The sequence below is a fragment of the Pangasianodon hypophthalmus genome, chromosome 25, assembly GCF_027358585.1.
Source record: "Pangasianodon hypophthalmus isolate fPanHyp1 chromosome 25, fPanHyp1.pri, whole genome shotgun sequence".
NCBI classification, from domain to species: domain Eukaryota; kingdom Metazoa; phylum Chordata; class Actinopteri; order Siluriformes; family Pangasiidae; genus Pangasianodon; species Pangasianodon hypophthalmus.
The window spans coordinates 9,800,983-9,826,805 of NC_069734.1; the positions used below are offsets into that span (position 1 = coordinate 9,800,983).

The 25,823-nt window shown below is 38.5% G+C and overlaps 1 protein-coding gene across 9 annotated transcripts in view; it reads right to left on the reverse strand.

The window, feature by feature from the left end:
• Nucleotides 1–25,823, reverse strand: part of brsk2b (BR serine/threonine kinase 2b) — a 153,746-nt gene continuing 127,923 nt past the window's right edge. Inside the window, exons 10-21 of one of the 9 annotated variants that reach the window (XM_026937610.3) lie at nucleotides 25,543–25,707; nucleotides 22,468–22,565; nucleotides 22,222–22,372; nucleotides 21,703–21,771; nucleotides 19,528–19,588; nucleotides 15,212–15,419; nucleotides 15,101–15,124; nucleotides 13,694–13,742; nucleotides 11,272–11,395; nucleotides 9,715–9,895; nucleotides 8,979–9,068; nucleotides 1–2,253 (exon numbers count right to left, since the gene is read on the reverse strand). In XM_026937610.3, the coding sequence (XP_026793411.1) occupies nucleotides 2,060–2,253; nucleotides 8,979–9,068; nucleotides 9,715–9,895; nucleotides 11,272–11,395; nucleotides 13,694–13,742; nucleotides 15,101–15,124; nucleotides 15,212–15,419; nucleotides 19,528–19,588; nucleotides 21,703–21,771; nucleotides 22,222–22,372; nucleotides 22,468–22,565; nucleotides 25,543–25,707 (1,414 nt within the window). In that variant the 3' untranslated portion in view covers nucleotides 1–2,059. Of the gene's footprint in view, nucleotides 2,254–8,978; nucleotides 9,069–9,714; nucleotides 9,896–11,271; nucleotides 11,396–13,693; nucleotides 13,743–15,100; nucleotides 15,125–15,211; nucleotides 15,861–19,527; nucleotides 19,589–21,702; nucleotides 21,772–22,221; nucleotides 22,373–22,467; nucleotides 22,566–25,542; nucleotides 25,708–25,823 lie in introns of all 9 variants that reach the window. The other 8 variants (XM_026937609.3, XM_026937605.3, XM_026937608.3 and 5 more) reach the window with 8 other exon arrangements.

Consider the following 25,823-nt stretch of genomic DNA (forward strand, 5'->3'; position numbering starts at 1 on the left):
TCCAAAGAATCCAATGGATTTATTTCTGTTTGCACTGAATTCATTCACAGTAGTTACAAGGGGATACATTGCGTTTTTTTTTACCTGCTCATATTAATCAATCTGTATTCCAGCTTATCTTCTCTCTCAAAGTAGAAAATAGGAAGGATAAGAATAGGTATTGCTTAGTTTATTTCTCTTTATCTGAATTCTGCCGTGTTGTGGATATGCACCTGCAACAAGGTGGGTTATGGCATCAGCACACCCTCTCAGAGAAAACCATACAGAACAGAAGGGACAAAAAAATCCTAAAGGACAGGAAAGGAATGAGACATGAACATAAAAACAGAAAAACAGAAAAGTGAAGGGGAAAACAATTCAGTCATTCTGATAAAAAATGGGGAAAAGAGAGGGGGCAAAGCACAAGAGAGGGCAAATTGAACATATACATCATCATCATGCAGAGAAAAGCTGGATGTCTGACATGCAAACGGCAAATACGAGAACACAGCCATGAGCAGGACGATCCCCTTGGTGCCTTAAGAAACTCATTGGCAAAGTTATCTATTTACATCACATGGTTCAAGTGTTTTGACCTGTTTGTACACACACTATGAGATTTAAAAAGTGACAAATAGCAAGAGTTCATAACGTTATACCCGCCCCATCCCGCGTAGAGGCTAGTCTACATTCTTAAATTACTGGTAAATAATTTAACATATACTACAAGCTCTTTTTCTGCTCAAAGCCAGAAAAGAAAGAGTGCTTTGTTCACAAAATTCAGATGAATCCTAACAAACAACAAATGACAAGAAAAAAAATGCAAACAATTTGACAAATAGCTCTGATACGAACACTAAACTACCCAAATTTGGTTTATAAATAGTCCCAGCTGCATAAATTAACAAATAATAAGAACAAGAACAAATAAAACACGATGATAAATAAGTTATAAAATTATACACAATTATGGCCAAAGTTCTCTGAATCCTGCAGATGCTTCTCCAAAAAGATTTTTTTTTTTTTTCAAAAAATGCAAAATTGACATCAAAAGTAAATCATTTTGCATCATTGCATTCAAAGGTGACAAAATAGATCATCACTACATGGAGGGGAAAAAAAAAATGGCAACACAATCAGTCCAAGCAGAGTCACAACTAGACGAGGTTTACATAATGAACATATACAGGCTGTACAAGAGAATAGAGCATTTAGTGAAACATTTCCCCTTTCTGATCCCATCCCAAAGCACCCCGGAATAGGCTCGGCCATATTATTTTCCAAATAAGATCTCAAAATCTTGTACAGCAATGACATAGAGTTCATAAAATAGTTCAATTCTGTTATTCATAAAGAAACACTACATCGAAAAGAATTACAATCCACCGAGAGTCCGTGTGGGCTGCTCCTCGAACGCCTTAATGTCCACTTCACTGGCTGCTTCTTCCTCTCAATGCATCTGGGGTGTGTGTGTGTGTGTGTGTGTGTGTGTAAAGGGGATAAACAATAGCAAACAGATCATGTACAGAGATTAAATAAATATAAAATGCCATAAAATAAGAATTGCAACATTTGTAGATTAGATATTTTTAAGGCGTTTGTCAATTTTCCAGACAGTTGTGGCTCCGAGTAAGAGGGAAGAAGGTGAAGGGTGAATGAATCACGGTGGTTTTTGTGATTCGGTGTTGAGGAGCATCCATCCGTAGCTTGTACTTGCTGTGTAATGTGCCTTCCATCAACATACTGTACACGAAGCTCATGCGAGAGCAGCAGTCGAGTTCTAACACGTTTTCTGGATAATCCCTGGCAGCAGAAATGTGCAAAAGGCATCACAAAATGGAACAGAAAGACACAAAAAACATGAAATGCAATGCAAGAGAGTAATAAGACATTTCTGTAAAGAAACCAAGAACATCCGTATGTGCCTCGTGTTGATGTTCTACTGCAGGAATCATCCCAAAGTACAAAAGTTTATTGAGGGTTTTGATTGACTTTTATTGAGTCAAGAGCATTGTTGCGATTTATTTATAAATTAATGAGTGGACTAGAAAAATCTAGTCATCTACTAACACTCCTGGTTTTAAGGCTGCTCCTGTGTCCCAACTGAAGGTGCCACCTTGGTTTTGTCTTTGCTCTTGGAGGCATTAGAGTCGGACTCGTGTTTCTTGGCGCTGGCACCGTGCTTGGGCGTGCCGGGGGGCTGCGACACCTGCCCGGACTTCTCGTCTGAAAAGAGCTGTTTAATTACGTCAAAGAAGCTAGTCAACGGGCTGCCTGGGTACACACCGGGAAGAGAAGAATGACAGAGAGAGAGAGGGAGAGAGAGAGAGAGAGAGAGAGAGAGAGGGAACAAACAAATGAACAATGTGGATCACAAGGAGGACACAATGAGAGTGAGGAGACAAGATAAATGAGAAATGTTAAGCCTTGTCACATTCACACATTCTCTCTCTCTCTCTCTCTCTCTCTCACACACACACACACACACACACACAACGTAGCATCACATTCTCATCATTACATAAAACTGAAATATGTCATGAGGCTTTAAACAGTCCCCCATTTGATCTTGTCTGGATGGAATGAAAATAAATGGCATTGTAACTATTCATGTTGACATTTAGGACCCAGTAAACAGTGTTATCAGTGCAGGCTTTACTTTTATAGTGGTATATTTTTCTTGCAGGTGCATTCACGATCATGCAGATTACTGCCCTTTAAAGAAATACTTCACTGATTTACAGCCTCCTCTCTAACCAGTGCAGCTCTAGTGTATGTCTATAGTGTATATCTGTAGTATAAGACACACAAGAATTGACACTTTTCACTGAAAAAGAATAAAAAGAAATGTTTACTCAAAATCCACTCATTCATTTGTGCATGGTAAGTAAGTTCAATTCAATTCAATGTTATGTGTATGGCGCTTTTAACAATGGACATTGTCACAAAGCAGCTGTACAGAAATATATAAATTCAGGATATAAATATTAAATTTATACATTAATCCCTAATGAGCAAGACAGACGACGGTGGCAAGAAAAACCTCCCTGAGTTGATATGAGGAAGAAAGCTTGAGAGGAACCAGACTCAGAAGGGAACCCATCCTCACCTGGGTGACACCGGATAGTGCGATTATAAATAATTCCCTTCTACAACTGTGTACTTCATGGTCAGAAAGTGCAATTGTGTAACCACGAAAATTCATTATAGTTTTGATGTGAAGTCTATTTTGTTGACGTTATCAGCTGTTCACTGATGGAGACTTGAGTGCAAAACTGTTTGTGGGAATTGCAGTCCTAAAACTATCATAGCAACTGTAGTCCTCAAACACTGTAGCAAACCTGTTGCACAGTAAGAGCTGTATCCTAGACAGGGTCACGGTGCTCACGCTCACACAGATCTAGGGGCAATTTAGGATAACCAGTCCACCTACCGGCATGTTTTTTAAGAAGAGAACCCCCGAGAAAATGCAGATGGTCACAGGGAGAACATGCTAAACTCCACACCGACAGTAAACTGAGCTTAGGATCAAACTGGGGACAACAGTTACACTAAACACATAAATGGGTTTAAAAGCATGTTTAAGTGAGTTTTCTGTGAGGAAAATTTATTTAGCATTTTTGGAAGGAGTCTCCAGTGTCAGCGTTTTGTAACAGTCAGAGATAAAGCTGTAACTTTTAGGTTTTTAGACATGGGAGAATCTTCAAGACAATAGACCTTGCAGTTTCTCAGTAATAGGCTTTTTTTTGTCCTTTTAACTTTAAGAGAGAGAAAAGAGAGATTGGTAAGGGAATGGTTATTTATAGCTGAGTACAACATGTTGAGGCTTGCTATTAAAGGAAAATAATCCATCTTGAGTGGTAACAAGAACTCTGCTTCACACTGGGTCATATCCGGTTGATTATTTTCCTATACGAGCACATCCAAAGTGTTTTATTCCATACATAAAGTAAACAAACTATCAGTAGACACTGAACAAACTATCACCTGACTGTGGAAGTTCAGTGAAATTTCATTGATAATTGTGGATTATAGTCACTTGATCAGCAAAAATGGGCCATTCTAATAAACCGATATCATTCTTCTACCTGATAAATTCATCAGGTAGAAGAAGATGTGTCAGAAAAACTGTCCATTCGAATTCGAACACACGCTATAGATACAGAAGTTCAAGATTAGGTTGAAAAACCCTGGAGAAAGTGTAAATTCATTGCTGCAGTGCAACACTCCAACAAGTCAAAACCAAATCATTCTGTACGAACATATACAAATGGATGACAAATTAAAGGGAAAAAACAACATCAAGTGTCTTAGGAAAGCATCAGACCACCATGAGCCATCAGAACAGCCAGAAAAGATATTCTTTCACTTGGTGTTTTGATGATGGTGGAGCAGAGCGCTGTCTAACATGTCCCACTGTCTAAAATCTCCCATAGGTGTTCAGCTGAGTGGAGAGCTGGTGACTGTGAAGGTCATACCATTTAATGTACAGAATTTTTATCCTCATCAAATCATTCAGTGAGCCCTCGTGCCCTGTGAGTGGGGGCGGGATCATCCTGGAAGAGACCACTCCCATCAGGATAGAAACGTTACGATAGGATAAAGGCGATCAGTCAGAACTATTGATTTGCAGTGACGCTTCTCTATAAGGGGACAAGTGAAACCTAACCACTTTTGTATTAAATCTATATAATAATCTGTCTTCAAAATAGTCTTCAAAATAAGTTTTGGGTGAATTTATGAAAGTACTGTAATTATGAGAGCTCTCTCTCTGTCTCTCTCTCTCTCTCTGTCTCTCTGTCTTGGGCCTTTGAACTGTAAAAGAGTGAGCACTACAGAAGATTGCTTCAATTGCAGCACTTGTCTCTGTATCAGACCTTTTTTTTTCATTGCTGCTGATTCTGAACTGTCTTTTCACACAGTTCCATCTGACACCTAGAGACTCTTGACCATTTGCTCTGGAGGAAAATGCCATGAAAGTGCTGTGACATAAAGCAGGCTGAAGATCAGTGACCCACCACAAGCCAACCTTTCCACTTATTCCCTGCTCTTTTTAGAAAAACAAAAGATGCTACTTTTTATGCACTGTAATTATCTTTAGGCTAGTGAAATATGCTTTATAAATAAAATGCATTATTAATATTGTTATCTCGCCCAGCTGAGTCATTACAGATGGAGAAGTTACAATCCAGTGGCCTCAGCGATGCAACTGATTATTGTATGCAATTTAAAGAGACATTAATTATGCAATGCCTTTTGAATCTTTAAAACTGGAGCATTTACAAGTCATAATCACTAATCTCACTAATCAGCAATTTAGCTGATTATAGCAAGTAAAACTTGAGGAATAGAATATGCCTTGCCTATTTATTTTCCTTGCATAAGGTAAAAGCTGGATGCAGGATATTTAAATATTTATAGCATAAACAAGGCTCTAAAAGAGTACTATTTAAATAGTGTGGCACTGGTTTATCTAACAGCCTGCTAGTTAAGTAGGTCACAGAGCTAGCAATACCCTTCCAAATGGTGTTTGAATTCATATGGTGTGAGATGGAAGAGACAAAATTATACAACACAATTATAAGAAAATAATCCTTTAGATAAACTCAAATAGCGGGTCAGGATTTTTTTTTTTTTAAGATCATAGTATTCTGAGAGTTCTGATTAAAATGCAGACACTCCTTCTGAAGATGGAAGACTGAAAGCCCTAGTTTGAGCTCGCTCACTCGGATGCAGAACCTGCACACTGCACCTTAAAGCAGAATGATGCAAGAATTAAACTAAGGCAGAAAAACACCATAAAGAATGCATGAGTGCCAAAACTCCTTTGGATGGAAGACTTTAAACTTTCATGAATCCCAGACTTATGTGAGTGAAAAGAAAGTGTGCCCAGTTAAAGTGCTCATATTACAATATAATCATTATTTAAACTAGTGCTCTAAATAACAAGAGTGCTACATTCATTATAAAATAGAGAAAAACTCTTACCACTCTTGGAATGTTTGCCTGTCAGAGCAATGATAGATGTTATAATAACATAATAACACTAATAGAACATGGGGATAAAACTCTCAGCTTCCTTCACATCGCTTAGAATATAACTATTTATAGAATAATAATAGCAGTTGTTTTTAAAGATGCAGTCTGTAATAATAGCAGAATTATTTTAAAGGTGTAGTCTGCAATAATAGCAGTGCTATTTTAAAGGTGCAGTTTGTAATAACGACAACAGACTTTGTTTATAGGTGAAGTTTGTAATAACTGCAGTTCTCTGTTAAAGGTGTAGTTTGTCATAAAACAGTATTATTTTAAAGGTGAAATCTGTAATAATTGCAGTATTCTTTTAAAGGTGCGGTTTGTAATATTAACAGTACTCCTTCAAAGGTGCAGTTAGTAATAATAACAGTACTTTTGAAGGTGTAGTCTGTAATGATAACAACAATGAAATTTTAAAGGTGTAGTTTGTAATAGTAATGTTAGTATTTTAAAGGTGCAGTCTGTAAAAATAACAACAGTACTTTTATAATTGTGCAGTCTGTAGTAATAGCAGTACTGTTTTAAAGGTGACATTTGTAATAATAACAGCAGTACTCTTTGAAAGGTGCAGTTTGCAATCATAACTACTGTTTTAAAGGGGCAGTCTGTAATAATCACAGCACTCTTTTAAAAGTGGTTTTAAAGATTGTATCAATCACAACAGTAGTATTGTAAAATGGTAGTTTGTAATAATAACAGTACTATTTTGTTTACTTGTATGTTTGTAATAATAGCAGTACTATATTAAAGATGAAGTTTGTAATAATAGCAGTACTCTTTTAAAGGTGCACTATGTAATAGCAACAACAGTACTATTTTAGAGGTGTAGTTTGTAATAATAACAGTACACTTAAAGGTGCAGTTTGTAATAATATCATTACAGTTTATAATGCTTAACACCGTTTCTAGACATGTGATTATTAGATTCCTTAGAAAACTGTGATTTGCAATAATACAAGCAATAGATCTGGTTACTTTCTTCAAGTGTAGACTATTTTCCGGCCCAGAAATTAGCTCCATTCCCAGACGCTTTGCCTGAGACATGGAGAAAATAGAAGGTTAATATTTTCACTGTAACCACAATTCCTCTGACAGGCAGCAGAGGGCTCTAAATATTACAAACTACACCTTTAATATTCCAGTGCATTATTCTAACATAATAATACAGTGAGTGCACTTTCTGTCCTGTTATCTGTGATCTGAACTGTTTCAGGATCGAATGTGATTTGTCTTGGGTTTCGTGTCTTTGCTGTCCTGCTCTGTGATGACCAGTGCTCACATGCCATTCATCCATCACGTCATGTGCACGTGTGTTTTCGGCTACATGGGAGGTGAAGTGAAGCGCAGGGCTGTGACGGTGACAGAGGAGAGACTGGCAGGATGGTGAGATGACTGAATTCCTCATAACATCTTCCTCCATTTTAAGGCCACACCTTAATATTACATTTAATCTTAATGTCATCTTTTATATGTAGGGTAGGGTTTGTCTAACTAGAAACAGGGTAGATGACATCAAGGGTTTTTTTTTTAACAGAATAAAAAACCTTTTTGCTGCTGTGTCTCTGCTTGAGCTACAAATAAGAAATGGTTATTACACTAGAACATAGTTTTTTCTCTGGCCGAAACAGCAGCTTCAATGGATTAAATTCTTAGATCAATAAAAGCCTTAACAGTGACTGAAAACTCAGAAAACTGCATGAACTAGAGCTAATATTAGACCAGACTCTCATTTTAACCCATGTGGCCACTAGAGGGAGCTGTTATCAGGTGATTTGGCACAAGCACAAGCACAGCCATGTGATGAGACAGACAGAGATAAAGAACAAAAGGGAATTCCTCTCTTTTCTCATCCGTTCTTCGTCTCCAAGTGGACCCAGAGTGTATCCTACCAGTACAGCTTTTCAAAACTCCTTTTCCAAAATCCTTTATAAAGAATTTATCGACTTTCATTGTGAGGACACAGGGTAAGCTGTCACTCTAAAAGAAATTTAAAGGTAAATATCCAAATATGTTCCAGATATGTGCTCATTGAATTTGCTGATGAGTGTGTGTGCATGTGTGTGGGAGTCAGATTGATAGAAAGATAGCGAGAGCAAGAGAGAGAGAGAGATTGAGAGAGAGAGAGAATGAATAAGTGCTTCAGTGTGGTTCAGTGCTCTCGGGTCAGGTCAAATAGGCATTTGTCTCATCTCTGTATTAGAAATAATTTCAAATACTGAAAAGACACAGAAAACCCCAAAGCAGAAACTACATTAAAGATGCAGTCTGTAATATTTAAAAGTGTTTCAAGACCTGTGTCATACTTTACGCTTTCAAATATACATTATTAAAACTAGGATGCATAATATTACCATGAAAATGACATTTCCTGATGTTAGGGTTTTGATTTACATTTTTCTGACCTGGAAATTAATGCCGTCCGCAGCCAGAATATGCTTATTTTCTTTAAAAGGTCACATGTGACTCTTAATGAGTTTTAACAGACAGGTTAAAAGCGAAGCTGGTGAAAGCAAGCAAGTGAAAAGCTAGTTGATATTTTCAATGGAATTGCAATTCATTGTACAGGAAGCAGGTGGCTGTAAAAATGACAAAATGCTCCTTTAAGCTCCAATATACAGAATGTATAGTTATAGTTTTTTTTTTCTTCTGTGGTTATGTTGTATCCTGTGAAGGCTCTAATTCTCAATCCCTAAAATATACCCATTGCAGAATACATTTGAAACTATTTCCAATACATAAACCATTTCCAACATTTAAAACACCTATTTGACCTTGGTGAGTGCAAGTGCTGCGTTCAAGGTGCTGGAGCATGGTGGGCTGGACGCCATGCATGCGGCCGATGCTGTGTTGGAAAGCAGGAGAGAAAGAGGCGGAGAGAGAGAGATAAGGAAAGACAAATAGAGAGAGCAAAAGGAGAGAGAGAGCAGTGGCGGTGTGTGTTGGCGGACGGATTCTCTGCTCACCAGACAGCTGCTGGACGGCAGGCTGGTCATGTGTACTTAACAACTGAGCCTGAATCGTCTCCACAACTCGCTTGAAGCGTCGGCTGGGACCTGCCGGAACACACACACACACACACACACACACACACACATTTTTTCAAAGCTATTTAACTATATGGTCTGCTATATGAAACTAGAATATATTGCAATAACTAGAATAAACTGCCATATACTTTCAATATATTAAATATTTGTAATGCGCTGCACAATTCCATCTAATTAAATGAATGCATACATTTTATACTGTTGTGTGTCAGCTTTATTCCCTTTAGCAACAGCCTCATAAAATCTAATGGTCTCATGGTGCATTTTATGGTGTGGTGGCCAACGGCTCACTTTCTGATGCACACATTAAGTTCAGCGGCTCATAGAGCAACATTTCCCCTCAGTCTCTAGTCTATAGGTGAGAGAATGTGAGCAGGGGAAAGAAAAAAAATAGAGAGAAAGAGAAAGAGCGAGAGAGAGAGAGATGGGAGGGGACTGTCCTTTGAAATTCAGCAGACTGAAAATAGGAAATGATTGCCAGGAGGCAAAAGAGTGTCTTTTACTTGAACCTTTGCCAGTGCAGCCCTGAGGAGCGTGGCTATTTTAAGCTCTTTTAAGAGAGGATGAGAGAAGGAAGGGGAAGGAAGTAGACAGGAAAATCAGACAGAAGGAAAAATAAATACCAGAAAGATTGGGGTTGATATGTAGTTACCTGAGAGCAGGGTGAAGGTGACGGAGTAGATGCCGTTCTCCTTGGTGGCCGACGTGCTCTCCGTGTAGGTGATGTCCACCTGAAATTTCACAGGCTTCTGGAAGACGGCAGGGCCGGCCGTGGACTTGTACTCCGCTCGGAAACTCGTCTGAGAAACCACACTGTGGCTGAGGCTGGGAATCTGACACGGGACAAGGAGTAAGAGGAAAACCATGAAAACCAGGAAAACCACAGAGCCTGATTATGATCAACAGGATCTGACTTAGAAGGTGACATTAAACAACTCTCCAAAGCATACTGATTTCACTGATTTCAATCAGTAATGCAATTCGGAAATGTCTAATAATACTAAGTCTCAGCATCGGAACTGATTTTTCTTCTCTTCATAAGACCATTAAGACTGTGTTAGCGTTATTGGAGGCTTCACAAAGTAATGAGGTCCTGTAAAGAGACAGAATACAAACTAATACAAGAACAAATGTGATGAAGCTGAAGCTTTTGAGTTAAGAGACAAAACATCCTCAAAACTAACACCTGAACTAGCAAATAATTCATTTCATATTCGCATTTAACATGTTTATCTTAATTATAATGACATCCTTAACACTTTATTTTAAAGAACACATATTAGGGGTTGATTAAGGTCTTGTTCTTTGTTCAATAAAGCCCAAACTGGACAGTTATAAATTCTGTATGAATTAGATTTTTATTCGCAAAGACTGTGATGTGAAAATGACTAACAGATGCATTATTAGATGTGATAGATTATTAAACGCTCCTGTTATGCAAATCATTGTGCATGAATTAATCATCCAAATTCACACTGTATGAGTGACAACTTGTTATACAGTACCTGTAGGTTTTAGGTGATTTCAGATGATTTATGCAGACTTCCGAAGGCACTAATACGAAAACATGTGTCCTGTATTCTAGTATTAATATACATTTCAATATTAATTCTTTAAATTAAAACTCAAATGCTGTTTAGATGATGCTCTCTAAAGTGTTATTTCAACACAATTGTTATTTAGTGCTTTTTAGTTTCTAGTTAGTGATTAACAAAACACTATTTTAGAATATAGAGCACATATTGAAGTATTAGTGATTTATCCAGCTTTTATAAACTCTTAAAGTAAATTGCAGGTCACATGATACTAACTAGAATCTACAGGTAATCTACAGGTATGCAAATATAATAAATCTTAAACGGTAAAATAAAATCTATTTAAGCTTCTGAAAGAATATAAATCTTTTAACCTCTGAAAGTCCCAGCTTATTATTTATTCAACTTCAAGTATTTTATTCATCATTTGCTATGAATTTAATTAGTAACTACACTGAAACTAATGGGAAAATGTATATAATTATGAAAGTGAGGAATATACGCTTGGACTTGCCTATGGGTCTTGGGAATTTAATAGGTTTGGAAATTCTTAATTGGAAATTAGAGTTAATATTGAACACAAGACAAATGTCCTTACGTCATTAAATACAAGAACCTATCATAGTCTAAAATGCATGCACACACACAAAAACACACACACTGACGAGACTTACAGAGAGAAAGGCTTGCACAATATCAGCTTTGATCGAGCTCAGAGGTTTGTCCTGGATCACCACGAAGATCTGCTCCTCTTTCTCCAGATTGATGAAATTCCCAAACCAAGATTTTTTCGCAAGTCTGACAAAGAAAAGCAAGACCAACGCGGAGTGAGAAAACACCTACGATGTCTCCAGGGCAGATAAAAATGATGCATGATGATAATTCAGTGACAACAAATACTTTACAATCATTCACAATATTGCGCGAAATGTGCTATATGTGTCATGCCTTTTAAGAGCCAGAAAAATCAAACTGTCAGTTGTACATGAGTGAATTTGCACCCTTCAAAAAGACAATACAGCCCAGGAGAAAAAAAAATTTAAAGTACAGTGAAATCATCACAAGAGCGCTTTCTTTGACAGATTTCGTCTGTGGTAAATAAGGCATTTCACGCGAACATAGTTTCTGACATTTGCAGAGCTCGAGCTCACGCACGGTGTAACACACAGTGCTGAACACAGCAAGACAGCTATGGACTGACACACACACACACACACAACATGATGAGAGATAAAAATGACATCAGATAAAAGCGGACTATACAATTTGAATATCGTGTCAATAGAAGGGCTGAGAAAAATCGTCTCATCTAGTTCACTGAGATCAAACTCCTGGAAGCAGATATTCAATAAACAAATAAAACAGCGTGAATAAGAAAATAAATCAAACACCCTAATGTGCATCCATTTAACATACAGACAATTAACAAACTTCCTGCCTTGGAACTGGATTGACAGCTTGGATTGACAGTCGAGAACTGCAGAAAGATGAGTGAGTGAACTGGTACTGCTTTTCTATTAAAAGAAAGCCTTAGGGGAAGTCAGTCACAGGCCTTTGGTTTGAGGTCTGAAGGCTGGTGCATGGCTCATTTCTCCGCCCCTCTTGAACTGTGGAGCATGCTGGGATTTTGCCACAGAGCATGCTTATCTAGGACAGCCTGAAGCCAGCACGGCATGGAGCTACTCTCTCTAAATCCAGAGGAGACAACGTGAAGGCTGCCTTTAAAACCACTGGATGGCCCAGCAGTGGCAAGTAGCCATGAAGTTAAGTAAGTGGAACAAAAACACTCACATTTTAAAGCAGAACAGCAAGTTCCTCATAATTACACCATTAATAAAAAAAGATGGGGAAAAGTTGGAAAGATATTTGCACACTACTTTTACTTCAGTTCAGTTTAAAATTGGTTTAACTCTAAAATTCGCACATTTATTAAAGAGGAAAACGATGAAGACGCCACAGTCGGGAATGGTAAGCTAGGTTGCCAGGTCCACAATTTTCCCAAAATTGGGCTGCTTTTTGTAACATGCATGAAGAGACAGAAACAAATGCATAACGTCAGCACTTTTAGTTTTTTAGGGCAAATCCAATATTCATAGTCATAATCCACACCAAATAAGGATAACCCATAACTGTAATACATGAAAACAAGCACAGGAATTACTCAGAACTAGAAACCAAGAATAGAGAACATGGGACAAATAAAATCAGGTTCAGTAACAAACATTTACGATGAATGTGGCAACAGAACTTGAGGGTATATTAAGATAAACTAATCATGAGCTTAATGTAGAACACTCAGGAAACACACCAGAACAGAGGTCGAGACAAGGCTTGAATTACAAAAAAGCCACATGTCAAAGAAAACACAAATGGACATGGAGGGAAATCAAAACAAAATATGAGAACATCAATTGTCATGTTAAGAAATACCCCAGGGAGGGGGGGATTTGTGACATTTTTGGCTTCCTTGATTTTGTATGAGTTTGCTGTGCATTAGTGAAAATATGACAATACATTTAATAATACTAGACCATTTTAGGATCTTAATGTGTAAGAAAAGTGCATTGTTTTAATACTGCTTTATTTATTTATTTTTTTAAATTATAATACAATTGTACTATGATCCAAAATAACACATGCTAATTTGCATTTGTAGTAGAATAAACTCCACAAATAGTGGACATTATTAATGAAAGAATAATTGTGCAAAAGGATTTCCACAAATATAATACCTGCCTTTCAGTAGTACTAAATAGTGCAGGCAAACATTGTTCCCGAAGGAACTTCTAGCTTTAATAAATCATATTGTGTGTGCTAAATCGATCTATTTGCAATGCCACCTCCCTGTATTTTGAACGTCTAGCTAGAAATGCTCCAAATTGCATTGCAGTTGTATCCATTATCACAAACACTTCAAATCTTGCTCATTTAAAAGTCCTTCCTGGGGCCTGTTGCATGCTTTTTTGTAGCTTTAAAGAAATTTGCATGTGTTTTACACACAAAAACAGAAAAGAAATCAGAGGTTGAATGTGCTTGTAAGCTCTATGTAAGCAGTTTAAATAACAGAAAGATTTCACTAAGTGTGTTATAACTTACTCAGGGGAAGACTCCGGCGTCAGACTGGACATTTCCTCTTGGGTTGGTACTGCAAAGAGCCATGAAGATACAGAGGAGAATGAACCAAATCTTCATATATCATAAAGTATGCTAAAGAGTCCAGGTATTCACAAACGCTACCAGAGGAGAATGCTGATGAAGCACAGCTAATTATTCAAAACCTTAAGAGCTGCTTAATAAGTGCTGCAATCAGTGACCCTGATCCTGGCCTCCAGAGGGACAGAAAGAGAGGGGTAGCAGGAGGTTAGATGCTTATGAAGGTTTCATCATCGTCACTACAGATAAAGCAGATAATGGTATTTCAAGCAGCTCTTAGCCTGTTGATTATAGATCACAGTCTGGAGAGAATATAACAGACTGAATAAACTATCAGGAAATTAATGCAAATCTATAGAGATCAGTTGTTCTGTTAATTCACTGTTATGGTTTGTTACATTTGGTTGCTGCAAAACTGCTCTGTACAAGACTCAAACAGTTGTGTTTGCTTAAGCATGAAAAATAGGATAGAGGAGGCGGGGCTTACTCCACCTTCAGTTATATAAATAGCATGAGTCTGGTCTAGTGCTGGTTTTAGAAATAAACAGAGACAATTGAATTCATTAACATTATTTACAGCATTAGTTAACATTATATATGCTGTTTCTGGTTAATTGGGGGATGAATAGCATTTACTAAATTAAATATAATTTAATGTAGGTTAATTTATGTACTGAATAAAGCATTTAGAGTTATAGGAAAATAATCAACAACATAAATCCACTCCATTGTTGGTTAATTTAAAAAACTTAGAGAGTTCTTTATTCCACTTAGACCCCAATAACTTTCAAATGATTACACAATTTTCTTTGTTAAACAACAACAGTCTGTTTTCAGTTTATTTAAATTTTTTTATCAGTTTATAGCTACATTTAATGTTGTGGAAACAACATTAAAACAAAACATGGTAAATGAACATTAGTCTTGCCAATAACAACTGAAAATTATTAGACATTTTTCTTTGTTAAAGAACAACTCTTATTTTATGTGTACATCAAAAACAAGTCCCTGTAAATAAATATTAACAATTAATAATGATTTTCACTTTTAAATAACCTTTAAAGACCAGCGCATTACTGTAAACCTGTGATTTTCCTTGCAATTGTCACTACTTGACAGAAAATTCTGAATACATTCTGACCAATCAGAATTGAGAATTCATCAGCAATAAGGAAATATTTTATGGATAGGTGGAATAAAGATTAAGGATTACAGGTGTTTATTACTAAAGTTCATTATTAAGTTAAAGTTTATAGTTTTAAAATGTTAAAGAATGCTGTAAATAAAGTTAGTTTAGCAAACCTTGATGTGACGTGTTTAATTTAATATATTTACTGTGTAAGCTCTCACCAGGACAAGTTCTTGACACCAAACCTGGACAATAAAAGAAGTTTTTTGTGGTATTTTGCTAAAATTATCACAATATGTGTTTTCTAATGCGTTGTTCCTCCCTGTGGTTACCTTGCAGTTTCCTGCGGTGGAAGCGCGGCGAGCCGAGGAAGCTGTTCTTGATGGAGTTGAGTCGCGTCCTCCAGGGCATGCCCCCGATAGAGGGACTGGGGGGTGGTGTGGGACTCGGCGTACCTGCTGGACTCTCCTTGGGCGTGTGCACGGGTGTCCCTTTGGGCGTTGGCAGGGGGCTGGCGCGGGGTGAGGGGTGGGGAGTCACCTGTACAGTGGGGATACATTTGCCGTTGTGGTCAGTCGTGGCCAGCGGGTGCAGGTGGTGCAGGCGGATGGGAGAGAGAGGCGGAGCCTGTGAGAGGGGCACTGAAAGCTTGGGGGGCACAGTCAGGGGCGGCCGGCGCACCTTTGGACTGTTGGGCACAGGGATGGCTGGGGAGATGGGGTGACATGGCGTGGATGGCGTTGATGGCTCAGACTTGGCAGTCAGCGGCGTGGCCATGGTGTTTGGAAGCGGGTTTGATCTAGTGCTCTGGAGGGGCTTTTCTGACCCTTTGGGCTTAGCTGGGAGCGTCTGAGTTTTGTTGTTTTGTGCTGAGTTTTGCGCCCCCGTGCCTGGCTGGAAGGTGCCATTGAGCCTTGGGCTGTGGTTGGGCGACCGCATGAGCTCCGAGGATTGAGGGGGAATGAAAAAGCGCCGCACAGGCTGGGAGAGCGCATGCACCGAAACCGGCAGCAGCATCACACAACCCGCAGCCCACAAACACACACACACACACACCATTCACACAAGTCCAAGATTAGCACGCACCACAGCACAGGCACGCGCACCAACAGCACACAAGGATGGACGGTGGACGAGGCAGCGGAGTTGAGTGAGGGAGGGAGAGTGCAGAAAGAAAGAAAGAAAAAAAAACATGCCATTAGCACAACCAGCCAAGAGGCAGCAAGAAAATGTGGAGAGAAAATGTGCAGTGTCCTCAAAGCAAAAGCAGCCACGATAACAAAAAAAGAAGCTCTGGGTCTTTGCTGGAAAACTGCCAGAAGTGACCGAGCAAGCGGGAAATGGGCACGTGCCACATGTGAGCAATATTAGGATGAGTCAATTGTTTGCGCTATTGTCAGAATTGTTTAATGTAAATTGTTTTGCATTGTTGTAGATCATTCAGAACTGCACAAGTGTAATCAGAATATATAAAATGATTAAAATGGGTCATTCACGACAATAGCGCCGCACTATTAAAATGGCCACTTAAACTCAGGGCCATTAAGTGCAAAGCTGAGCACAGAATTGTGATGCTGCTGCTTGGGAAATGATATGAAGATGTTGTGGAGCCTACGTGGGCATTCGTGGTTTAAACTGAGGATATCGATTTCTGCTTTCCAGATCAGACCGAGTGATGAAAATGACCACTAAATTGGTATTTGGTAACACTTCAGTATGAGGAGTTACATATTAGACATGAATTCATAGATAACAATTAACAGCTTATTTGTGCTTCATACAGTGTTCTCATTCTTACCATAGATCATAGGTTTTATTCAGTAATAACTACTGTTTCTGCAAATGTACAGGCTAATTACTCATTTATGAACTGATTAAAATGTGATGAAACATATGGTGAAGCCTGCTGAACACAATAACACTACAAATACCTCACAGGTTTTGAGGATTAAAGAAAGCAAATATGTTGTAAACATGGTATTAAGATAGATTTCAAATTTTCAAACATTTAGAATTTTTTGGAACACCATACCATAAGGTCACAGTCACTTAAGGAAACTTCCACCCTGAAACACGTAAAATATATTTGCAGTGAAATATTTGTGATGTGTTTAGTGATTCTGGTGCTAATTTGTTAGTTGGTGCTGTTATTATTCCTATGAGAAGTTGATATCGCAGGGACACATTGCTAGTGCAGTTACAGTGGCGTTAATTACATTTTAAGGATTAGTCAGGTTCCTCTGTTAGCTCCTACAAAGAAGAGCAAGAGATCATTTTCTTAATGAGCTATCCAGCGTAGAAGTAGTGGAGTCAGCAAATGTTGGACTCAAAGTCTCAGAATGCAATGAACCTACACAACGCAGCTGCGCTGAGTTACGGCTAAGGCTCAGCTTGGCTAGTTAGCGATCTAGGATATGATTGATGACAGTATTAGCGTGAAAGTTGAAGCTTTGGGACCTGATCCATTTGGGCAGAGTCTACAGATGAGGAGGTGAGAGAGCCAGGCTAAATGGCTAAAGTGCTGCTGCATCTCTCTCTTTAGTTAGAGATGAATCCCATTCACACCGCTATCAGCCAACATGTCAGTGAAAGAAGTAAAAAAGATAAGTCATTAGCAAAGTCAAACATACACTAGTAGAATTTATTTCACGTTAAAAAACTCAAAACATTCTCCATTTACCATGAAACTGGCGCTGTGAGAGTCGAGAGAACGTGAGCATATAAGTAGGAAGGGATTGGGGATTTCAGGAAGTATTGGTTAACATTGAGTTCAAAACATCTGTGAAGATCATTACAGGTGCTTATGTCTATTGGCTCATCTCCCATTTTATTGTGGAGAAAAAGACCGTTCTTTTGGCATATTCTTGAGTGATAACAAGTGTGGAGCTCCAATGCAAAATGCATAAAGGTTGTTAGGTTGGGTAGCAAGCCTTTAAAAATGTTAAACATGTTAATTATAGTGATTAAAATGCAGGGTGGAATTTTCCTTTAATGAGAAGCAGGTAACACTACAATAAGGTAAGAATATCCATCCATCCATCCATCCATCTTCCATACCGCTTATCCTACACAGGGTTGCAGGGGAGCCTGAAGCCTATCACAGGGAACTCAGGGAACAAGGCAGGTAACACAATCACACACTACGGACAATCTGGAAATGTCAATCAGCCTATAATGCATGTCTTTGGACTGGGGGAGGGGAGAACCAGAATACCCAGAGGAAACCCCTGAAGCATAGGGAGAACACGCAAACTCCACACACAGGGTGGAGGCAGGATTCAAGCCCCCATCCCCGGAGGTGTGAGGCAAACGTGCTAACCACTAAGCCACCGTGGCCCCAAGGTAAGAATATAAGAACATTAAATATAGCACTAATAAGCTGCTAATTTGCCAAAAGGCTGCTGTATTCAATATGCACACTTATTATCTATGAATTATTGTCTTATATGAGACACAATATCCTGAAGTATTACTGAAGACATGTATCTGAAACAGTTCTACCATAAATATAAACGTCTGCAGTTGTGTAAATCAAAGACAAAGATTTCTGAAGTAGTTTTTTAAACTGCATAGAACATTCTGCCACTGGCTGAGATGTAAGTGTTGAGAGCTTGACTGTTGAACTCAAAGGCCTTCTGCTCTATATAGTTTTCGCAAAAGCAATGTTTCATCCAACAGCAGTCGACAAAAGAGTCAATAAAGTTATGTCTGAGTTTGGAAAATATTTGAGACTAGAATATTTGATGAGGGCGCCTCAAAGCAGGGGTTAGGCTAAATCCTGCTGGCATTTCGCCTGTGCAACTCAAAGACAGCATATTGGAAAGACTTAGCGGTGGATTTGTAAATGGTTAGGCAGTTCAAACAAGTCAACTGTAAAAGCTCTACTGTAAGTAAGGAAAGGAGGATTTTCAGATTTTACCAAGCCATTAGCAGCTTCAAATATCCCAGAGCTACAATCTTCTGAATAAGGAACAGATTCCAGCTAATTATGCTAAGCATCACTGTGCAATTGCACTAGCAGTTAGGACCAGTCTATTAGTATCGACAGGCAGCAATTTTACTGCAGCACCAGTGTTTTAAATTAAATCGCAGACCTTGAGCATGGCTAATAAGCCGTACCATTTGGAGGTTTGCTTTGAAGCTGTTGACATGTAGTGCATAATTAAAGGAATGTCCATGGCACTAGGTTACGGCTAACCTATAGTGACTCTTCTGTTTGCATCTGATGCTAATTGGCCAAATCTCAGAATTCTCTCTCTTTTTTTTTTTTTTTGGAAGGGGTAAAGGCCTGGCCCCAAATTGAGCAAACTTCCACTAATAAGTGTTCCTGCTAAGACCGGTAGAGCAGGCGTCATGTTTAAGTTTGCGATGGAAGTCATGTGATTTGCACAGTGTGGTCAGCTAATACAGCATTAATGCTCTATAGTGCGTATTTTAAGGCAGTCACTGGAAAGAGATTAAAATATAATCTTGTCTTTAAAATCTGAAAATACAGCTGTTATATTAATACTAATATCTCAAAAAAAATGTACTTGAAGTCAATGACCTTTCCATTCATTTACATTCTGTAGAAAGACATAGCACTCTCATGAGTGGCCCTTTCTAGGAAATATCTGCCTGTGATTTGGGACAAAACCCGGAGACTTACCCGCGGACTGCTGAGGGGACTGGTGGACAGACCAGATGAAGCACCACTGATGGACCGTGACCTAATACAACACACAGATTCATACAATCACAATGCAACATTTGCATAGTTATCTATTTCTGATGCCTTTTAAAGGGGCAGTTTATGATTTTTAGAGACCTCTGCTCCCTGTAAGATGCAATGCAATGCAAACAAGGACAAGCCTCTTCCACCTAAACTATGTATGTCTTGTGTGTTTGCAGAAGTGAGCAATTCTGTTCTGACTGTAGGCGGAGCTAATTTCCAGCCCAGAAAAATGTATTAAAAAAAAGAAACCTGAGATAAAAACTACTTGCCAAATAATTACATGGCAATATTACAAACCCCAGTTATTCTAAGAGATCTTTAAAATTGAGTGATTTTTATATGTCTAAAAACCACTTAAAAATTACAAACTGCACCTTTAAGCATCAATATTTTGAAAAGATCTGCAGCTGTTTCCAAATGTGTCTTGAATCAGAGGGAGGTTTTCTTTTAAGAGCTTGCCAATAATGTGTAATGATCCCTGCATAATGATACTGAAGCTTGTCAAGTTAATTGGCTTGTACTGCTTACTGCTAAAAAAAATGTAAACCTTTTCTCACTGCGGAAAAGTATTTTAATCTCTAGATCCGTTTTATACTGTATCAACATGCAGTAAATGAAAATGAGTATTTACTGTATGTAGAATATCATATTGTACATTCACTTTCAAATAGCTATTCCTGATGAAGCTTAAATGTTAAAAGATACTGTGAAATGATTTATCTCCTTTATCTTCAGATTTTTTTTCCCTGCTCTGTTTTTTTACCACAATGAACGTCTGGAGTTTAACTGGCCGTGGAGGCAAAAGTGTTTACCATGAGACAAAACTGAAACAGTTAATCATCATTAAATGTGTCAACACACCCTCATGTGATTCCACTCTGAGGAAAGACCTGATCCATAAATTGATCAATCACATATGGTACTTAAATGCATATTATCCTATAGTCACAAAATGTGTTTGATCATTCAGGCATAAAATCACAACACCGAAACCATTTCGGCTTGATGCTCCTGAACACTGACGCACATATCCCCCCCCTCTATGTTTCATTTAATTAGCCACGAGTGACACAACACACAATTTGAGACATTAGAGCACATGGGGAAGCAGCACATTTGATTAGTCAGGGAGTGAGGAAAAAAGTGAAGACACACACAAGAGGAAAGCAATTATATGAGGAAAGATAAACCTCTATGGCTAAGAGAAATAGCGGCTTTTCTATTATCTACTGACAAAGGATTGAAAGAGAGAAAAAACAGGAGCTATATCTCTACATAAAAGTCTGTTAGATGAGAGGATTTCTAGCTGTTAACTCGAAAATAAAATCTTTTGTGACAAGTGCGCTAAAGATGCAGTGGAGCTTTTCAGAAAAATCTTTTTGGTGACTATTTTCTAAAACATTCATTTTAATGCTCAACATGATAAAGCTGTTTTTAAACTGTCTTAAAGCTTACTTTACATCTTAATAAAAAATAACAATATTTGGCGAATTAATGAACTATTCAGGGTCAGGAACAGCTTTAATTTAATGCCTTCTGCTTCTTCTTACTCATTAATTCATTTAACTCACTCGCGCTTCTGTGTATGTGCGCCACAAATCTTTGTCTCGCGGCTGGACACACACACAGAAGCGAGACAGATGCAAACAAACAGTGAAGGGGAAAAAAGTGCAGGTAGCGCAACACAGACCCAAGAAAATTAACCTCGCTTTTGGGATTCTACCATAGGACAAAAAAAAAAAAGCCAGACATCAAACGGAAACATGAAAGGCACAAGAAGAGAGATAAGATGCTTTTGATGTTTGTGGAGGAAGCCAGAGGGGAACAGCTTTGCCAAAACTGAGGGGACAAATCAGAGAAAATAAGGATCTCTTATTCATTCCAATTTGCCCTATTTCCAAAAAAGTTAATCTCTATTCGTCAGACGAACACTGCTATTAAAAAAGTGCCGCAGCACTGACGAGCTCTCTAATGCACACTCTCAATCTACAAACCTTATTTCTAAATCTCGCCCCTATACTAAGCAGAGATCAATCCAATACATTGGTGTAAAAAAAAAACCCCACTGCATCTTCAGAGCTGAAGAGAGAGGACAGTGCTGATTTCTACCTTTCTTCTTTGCTTCGCACTTTGGGGTTGGCATCTGAAATATCCAGGCTTTTACTGAAAACAGATTTACTACAGCAGGACAGAAAGAACAGAGATGGTAATTACAGCACTATCCTGAGCTACTTTTATAATTACTGCTCTCTTCTAGAACATGCTGTGACTTCTTATAACACGCAGGCCCACTGCTGTAATCGTATTCCTCATCTGAGTGGTAATCGTTCCAGCAAAATCATTACGAATGTCTGCAAAAGCATCGGCAGTGGGAAATAAGTGTGAGATTTATGGAAACGTAATGGTGAAACTAAAAAAGAGATATAGACGAATAAAAGGGATCGCGAACACATAGAGGTACAGTTAAAGTTTAGGGGATACTCTTCATCTTTACGGCTTTTCATGCTTAAAACTTCAGCTTTAATACTGCAGTGCTCAACAGGGTGAGCTAACCCCAAACTGCACAGCTAACGAACGATGCACCGTGTGACCTTTACGCAGATTCTGGGTGTTTATATTCTCTGATACCTCTGTCCGTGCTGGTTCATGTCGATAGCCCGCCGTACAGGCACAGGGGATCCTCCCTCAGTTACACTCAGTACCTCCATGGATTTGCGCTCCGGTCTCCTCTTGTTGTGTCTGGTCAGCAGAGGAGAGTCCACCCGCTTCCTTGGAGGGTCTGTGAGAAATCGTGACAACCCATTAGTCCACCACAGGAAGCACGTGAACCTGAACACATCCTCTAATGAGTCTGAGGAAAGTAAAGCTCATTACCAATCTCATTACGTGGAGGCAGGTTCTGGTCCTCATGGCTGGGATACCTCTCCTTACGATCCAGCAGGAGGAAGTAGATCATCTTCTCCTGGTTGTCACTAGGATGAAGAGTTTGGAAAACTGTAAGGTGGAATCTAGGGGGTGTTTCCTTCTTTGTAATCATCTGACACGACTGTCACTGATAGGCTGCAGGAATCTACAGCCTGGGCTAGACAGATATCAGGCCCAGCGTCTCTTCTTCATACATTCTGTGTATTTTTCTTACAGCTATTGCTGGTGCTATTGCGCTTGGTTCCACAAACGTCCAAAATAATCCACCTTTCATTAACAGCAAATATTCTGATGTGGAATGCCACACATGAAACCTTATACTGGTGTCTTTATTTTTGGAAGATAGGGAGTCTTAGCTTTGCTAGCACATTTATACCAGCTGGCCCTGCTGATAAGCCCTTAAACTTCATTAGCATGTCAGTGAGTCTATTTATTCACACTCCTAACAAAACACAGTATCTATCCAATCAGGTTTAATGTACTTACTGGATAATGTATAGTAGTTATTGAATAGTATTATTGACGATGAACAAGACGGACACTAAGCTAAAGTCACACTAAGTCGTTGTGTGAATATTTGCGGAAATAGTTTTCATATAGTTAAGAACTGTAAACCTGATATCTTGGAATTGACTCAATTTCATATGAATAAACTTGTCAGAAAAGCTAAGATTGCTAAGCCTGCCACAACTTTATAACTTTATAACTTTTCATAATTGAGTTTTTAATTGAGAATTGATACAAATTGAATTGATACAAAGCATTAGACCACAATCTTCTCCTCACCCCAAATGCAGTCAATCAATCCGTCAAAGTTATGCTTATGAAGCTAGTGTAGCTAACACTTAATGTAAACTTATAGGCTTCAGTTTAGCACTGTGTGTGTGTGTGTGCATGTGTGTGTGTGTGCGTATGTGTAAATCATCATAGACTCATCCCAAAAGGCATTTGGCTTAGTAATACTATTTGTACATATACCATAAATATATTACACAAAGTAATTATGCAAATCATACTGAAACTGAACTATATTATGATCTGAAACACATCTAATAAACAATTTCAGCTTTAAACTTGTAAACTTTGGGCCACAACTTTGGTATAAGCAGTCACTTACATGTTAGCTACATTAGCCTCATAGCTCCAGTGCAAAGACGTCACGGCTTATTGAATACATTTGGGGTAAGACAGAAATTTAGCTAAACCTACTCCTTTGAAATAAAGTTTACAATTATATTGGCATAAAATCAAAATGAGACAAAAGTAATGAACAAAACAAAGGGATAAGAACAAAACGAGCCATAGATATAGGTTTGGGGTGAGAAACTAAATTAATTAAAGTTAATAAAGTTAATAAAGAAGCTATTTACAAATCACAGTGATGCTCTGTAATTACAGACAGTTCTATATTGTGATGAATAGTCCTGATGTTAATATTTAGTGTTCAGGTAATGGGAACATAAGCAGTGTGAAATGAAACCTATGCCACTACCTCCAGTCTTAAATGTCCAAAACATTTGCAAAAAAATGGAGAATAAATTCTTCCTGGTGAGACTATAAAACAAAGTCAATGAGCTCTGGGTGAAATCAGGTGCTTGATGTGGGAACACGGTTAAGACGGAGCGTATAAACTAGTGAGGTAGAGAGTCTGGCTAAATCACGCCGGATCCATCCATCAGCCACATTAGAAAGGTGGGTGTGCACAGCCGAGTGTGCAGGTGGTAATTGTGGGAGGTTTGGGGGATGAGGGATGAAAGAAGGTGAACAGATTCCGCTAAAGGTGCTGTGGGCTTAATAGCCGTGAGAAACAGAGCCATAAAACATTTCTATGCTTGCCTATGGCATCTCAAAGCAAATATTGTCAGGAGGAGCTTGTATGAGCTTTAGAGAAGAGTTAGTGCAAGACAGGGGACTAGGCAGAAATAAGCTAGGAATACAGTACTGTTTTTTTCAAGCTAATCTCTGTCTACCGTATATGTATCCTGGGTGTATTTAGGAGAAATGATTTCAATACTTTTGCATTAAAGATAAATTAGGCTGTTCAGAGTTGGTGACTTAAATCCGAAAGTTTTCTTGGCTCCATATACAGATTATGCAAATCATCTGCTTATAGCTCACATGTCCGAAGTCACCAGTAAAAGTCTTTAAACACAACAAACTCCCTTTAATCCTGAAAAAAAATCAGGGATCGAAAATGTAGACGGAAGAAGCAAATAGAGTTATTTTTGCATTTTATCTCTTGCATAACAGTAAGAGACAATTTAAAAATTAAAAATTAAAAGTCTAATACGGTGATACATAAATGAGATAATGGCACGTTTTGAAATCAATCTTACCGGGGAATAGTATATTACCAATTACTACACGAATAGTCCTAGTTTGTATTCCTACTATGAATTCCACCCTAACTATTCAGCAGCTTATAAAACAGCACTTGAGGTGGATGCAAGTGCAGATAATTTATTGTGCAAAGTACAAAAAAACCAACCAAAACTGTGAAAACAAGAACCATAAACATGAACCGTGGATTCAAGGCAAAAAACATACAGACTGTAAGCGATACTGTGGTGCACACACAACAAACGACAACTATAATAAAAGCTTGACAGGGAGATGCTGAAAGATTGGAACTTAAATAGTGGTGCTAAACAAGGCATAACGAGATACGGGGATGAGAGTGATTAGTGAGGCACGTGACATGCTGGGGCTGATGGGTAGTGCTGGCGCTACCATGACACATACCAACATTTACTCCTTGTGGACAACGTAATAAATAAAGCCAAAAAAATACTAAATCAATGACAAGAATTTGTGATTATGTGCATCTGATCACTTACAGATACCACGGAATTTATTATTTTATTGCTACAGTGATGGAAAGTTGGATAAAACTAAATTAAACAGTGTTGGTAAGACTTTGAATCAATTAGAGTTATATTACTACTCTTTACTGGTAATGCAGTCTGTATACACACAGTGTGATTCCTCATTACATCCTGTTTTTACCCTCTTTGTGTTACTCACTCATCAGACAGCAGGTCTTTCATCAGCTTGTTCTTGTCCCGGAAGCAGCCGAGAGAGTGCATGCTCTCCAGCACGTCTGGGTCGATGTCTTCAGCCGAGGGCAGCGTGCGGATCGCCACCTTCCGCGGAACGGGCTGCTCCGGCTCCGGTTCGTTCTTCCCCCCACTGTGAACGAACATGTGGAAATGAGAATGGGAAGAATTGGTTTAATATCACTACACACAGGATCCTGTGTAATATTAATACACATTGTCTTGATGCACTATTTTTGCTTTCTTTTT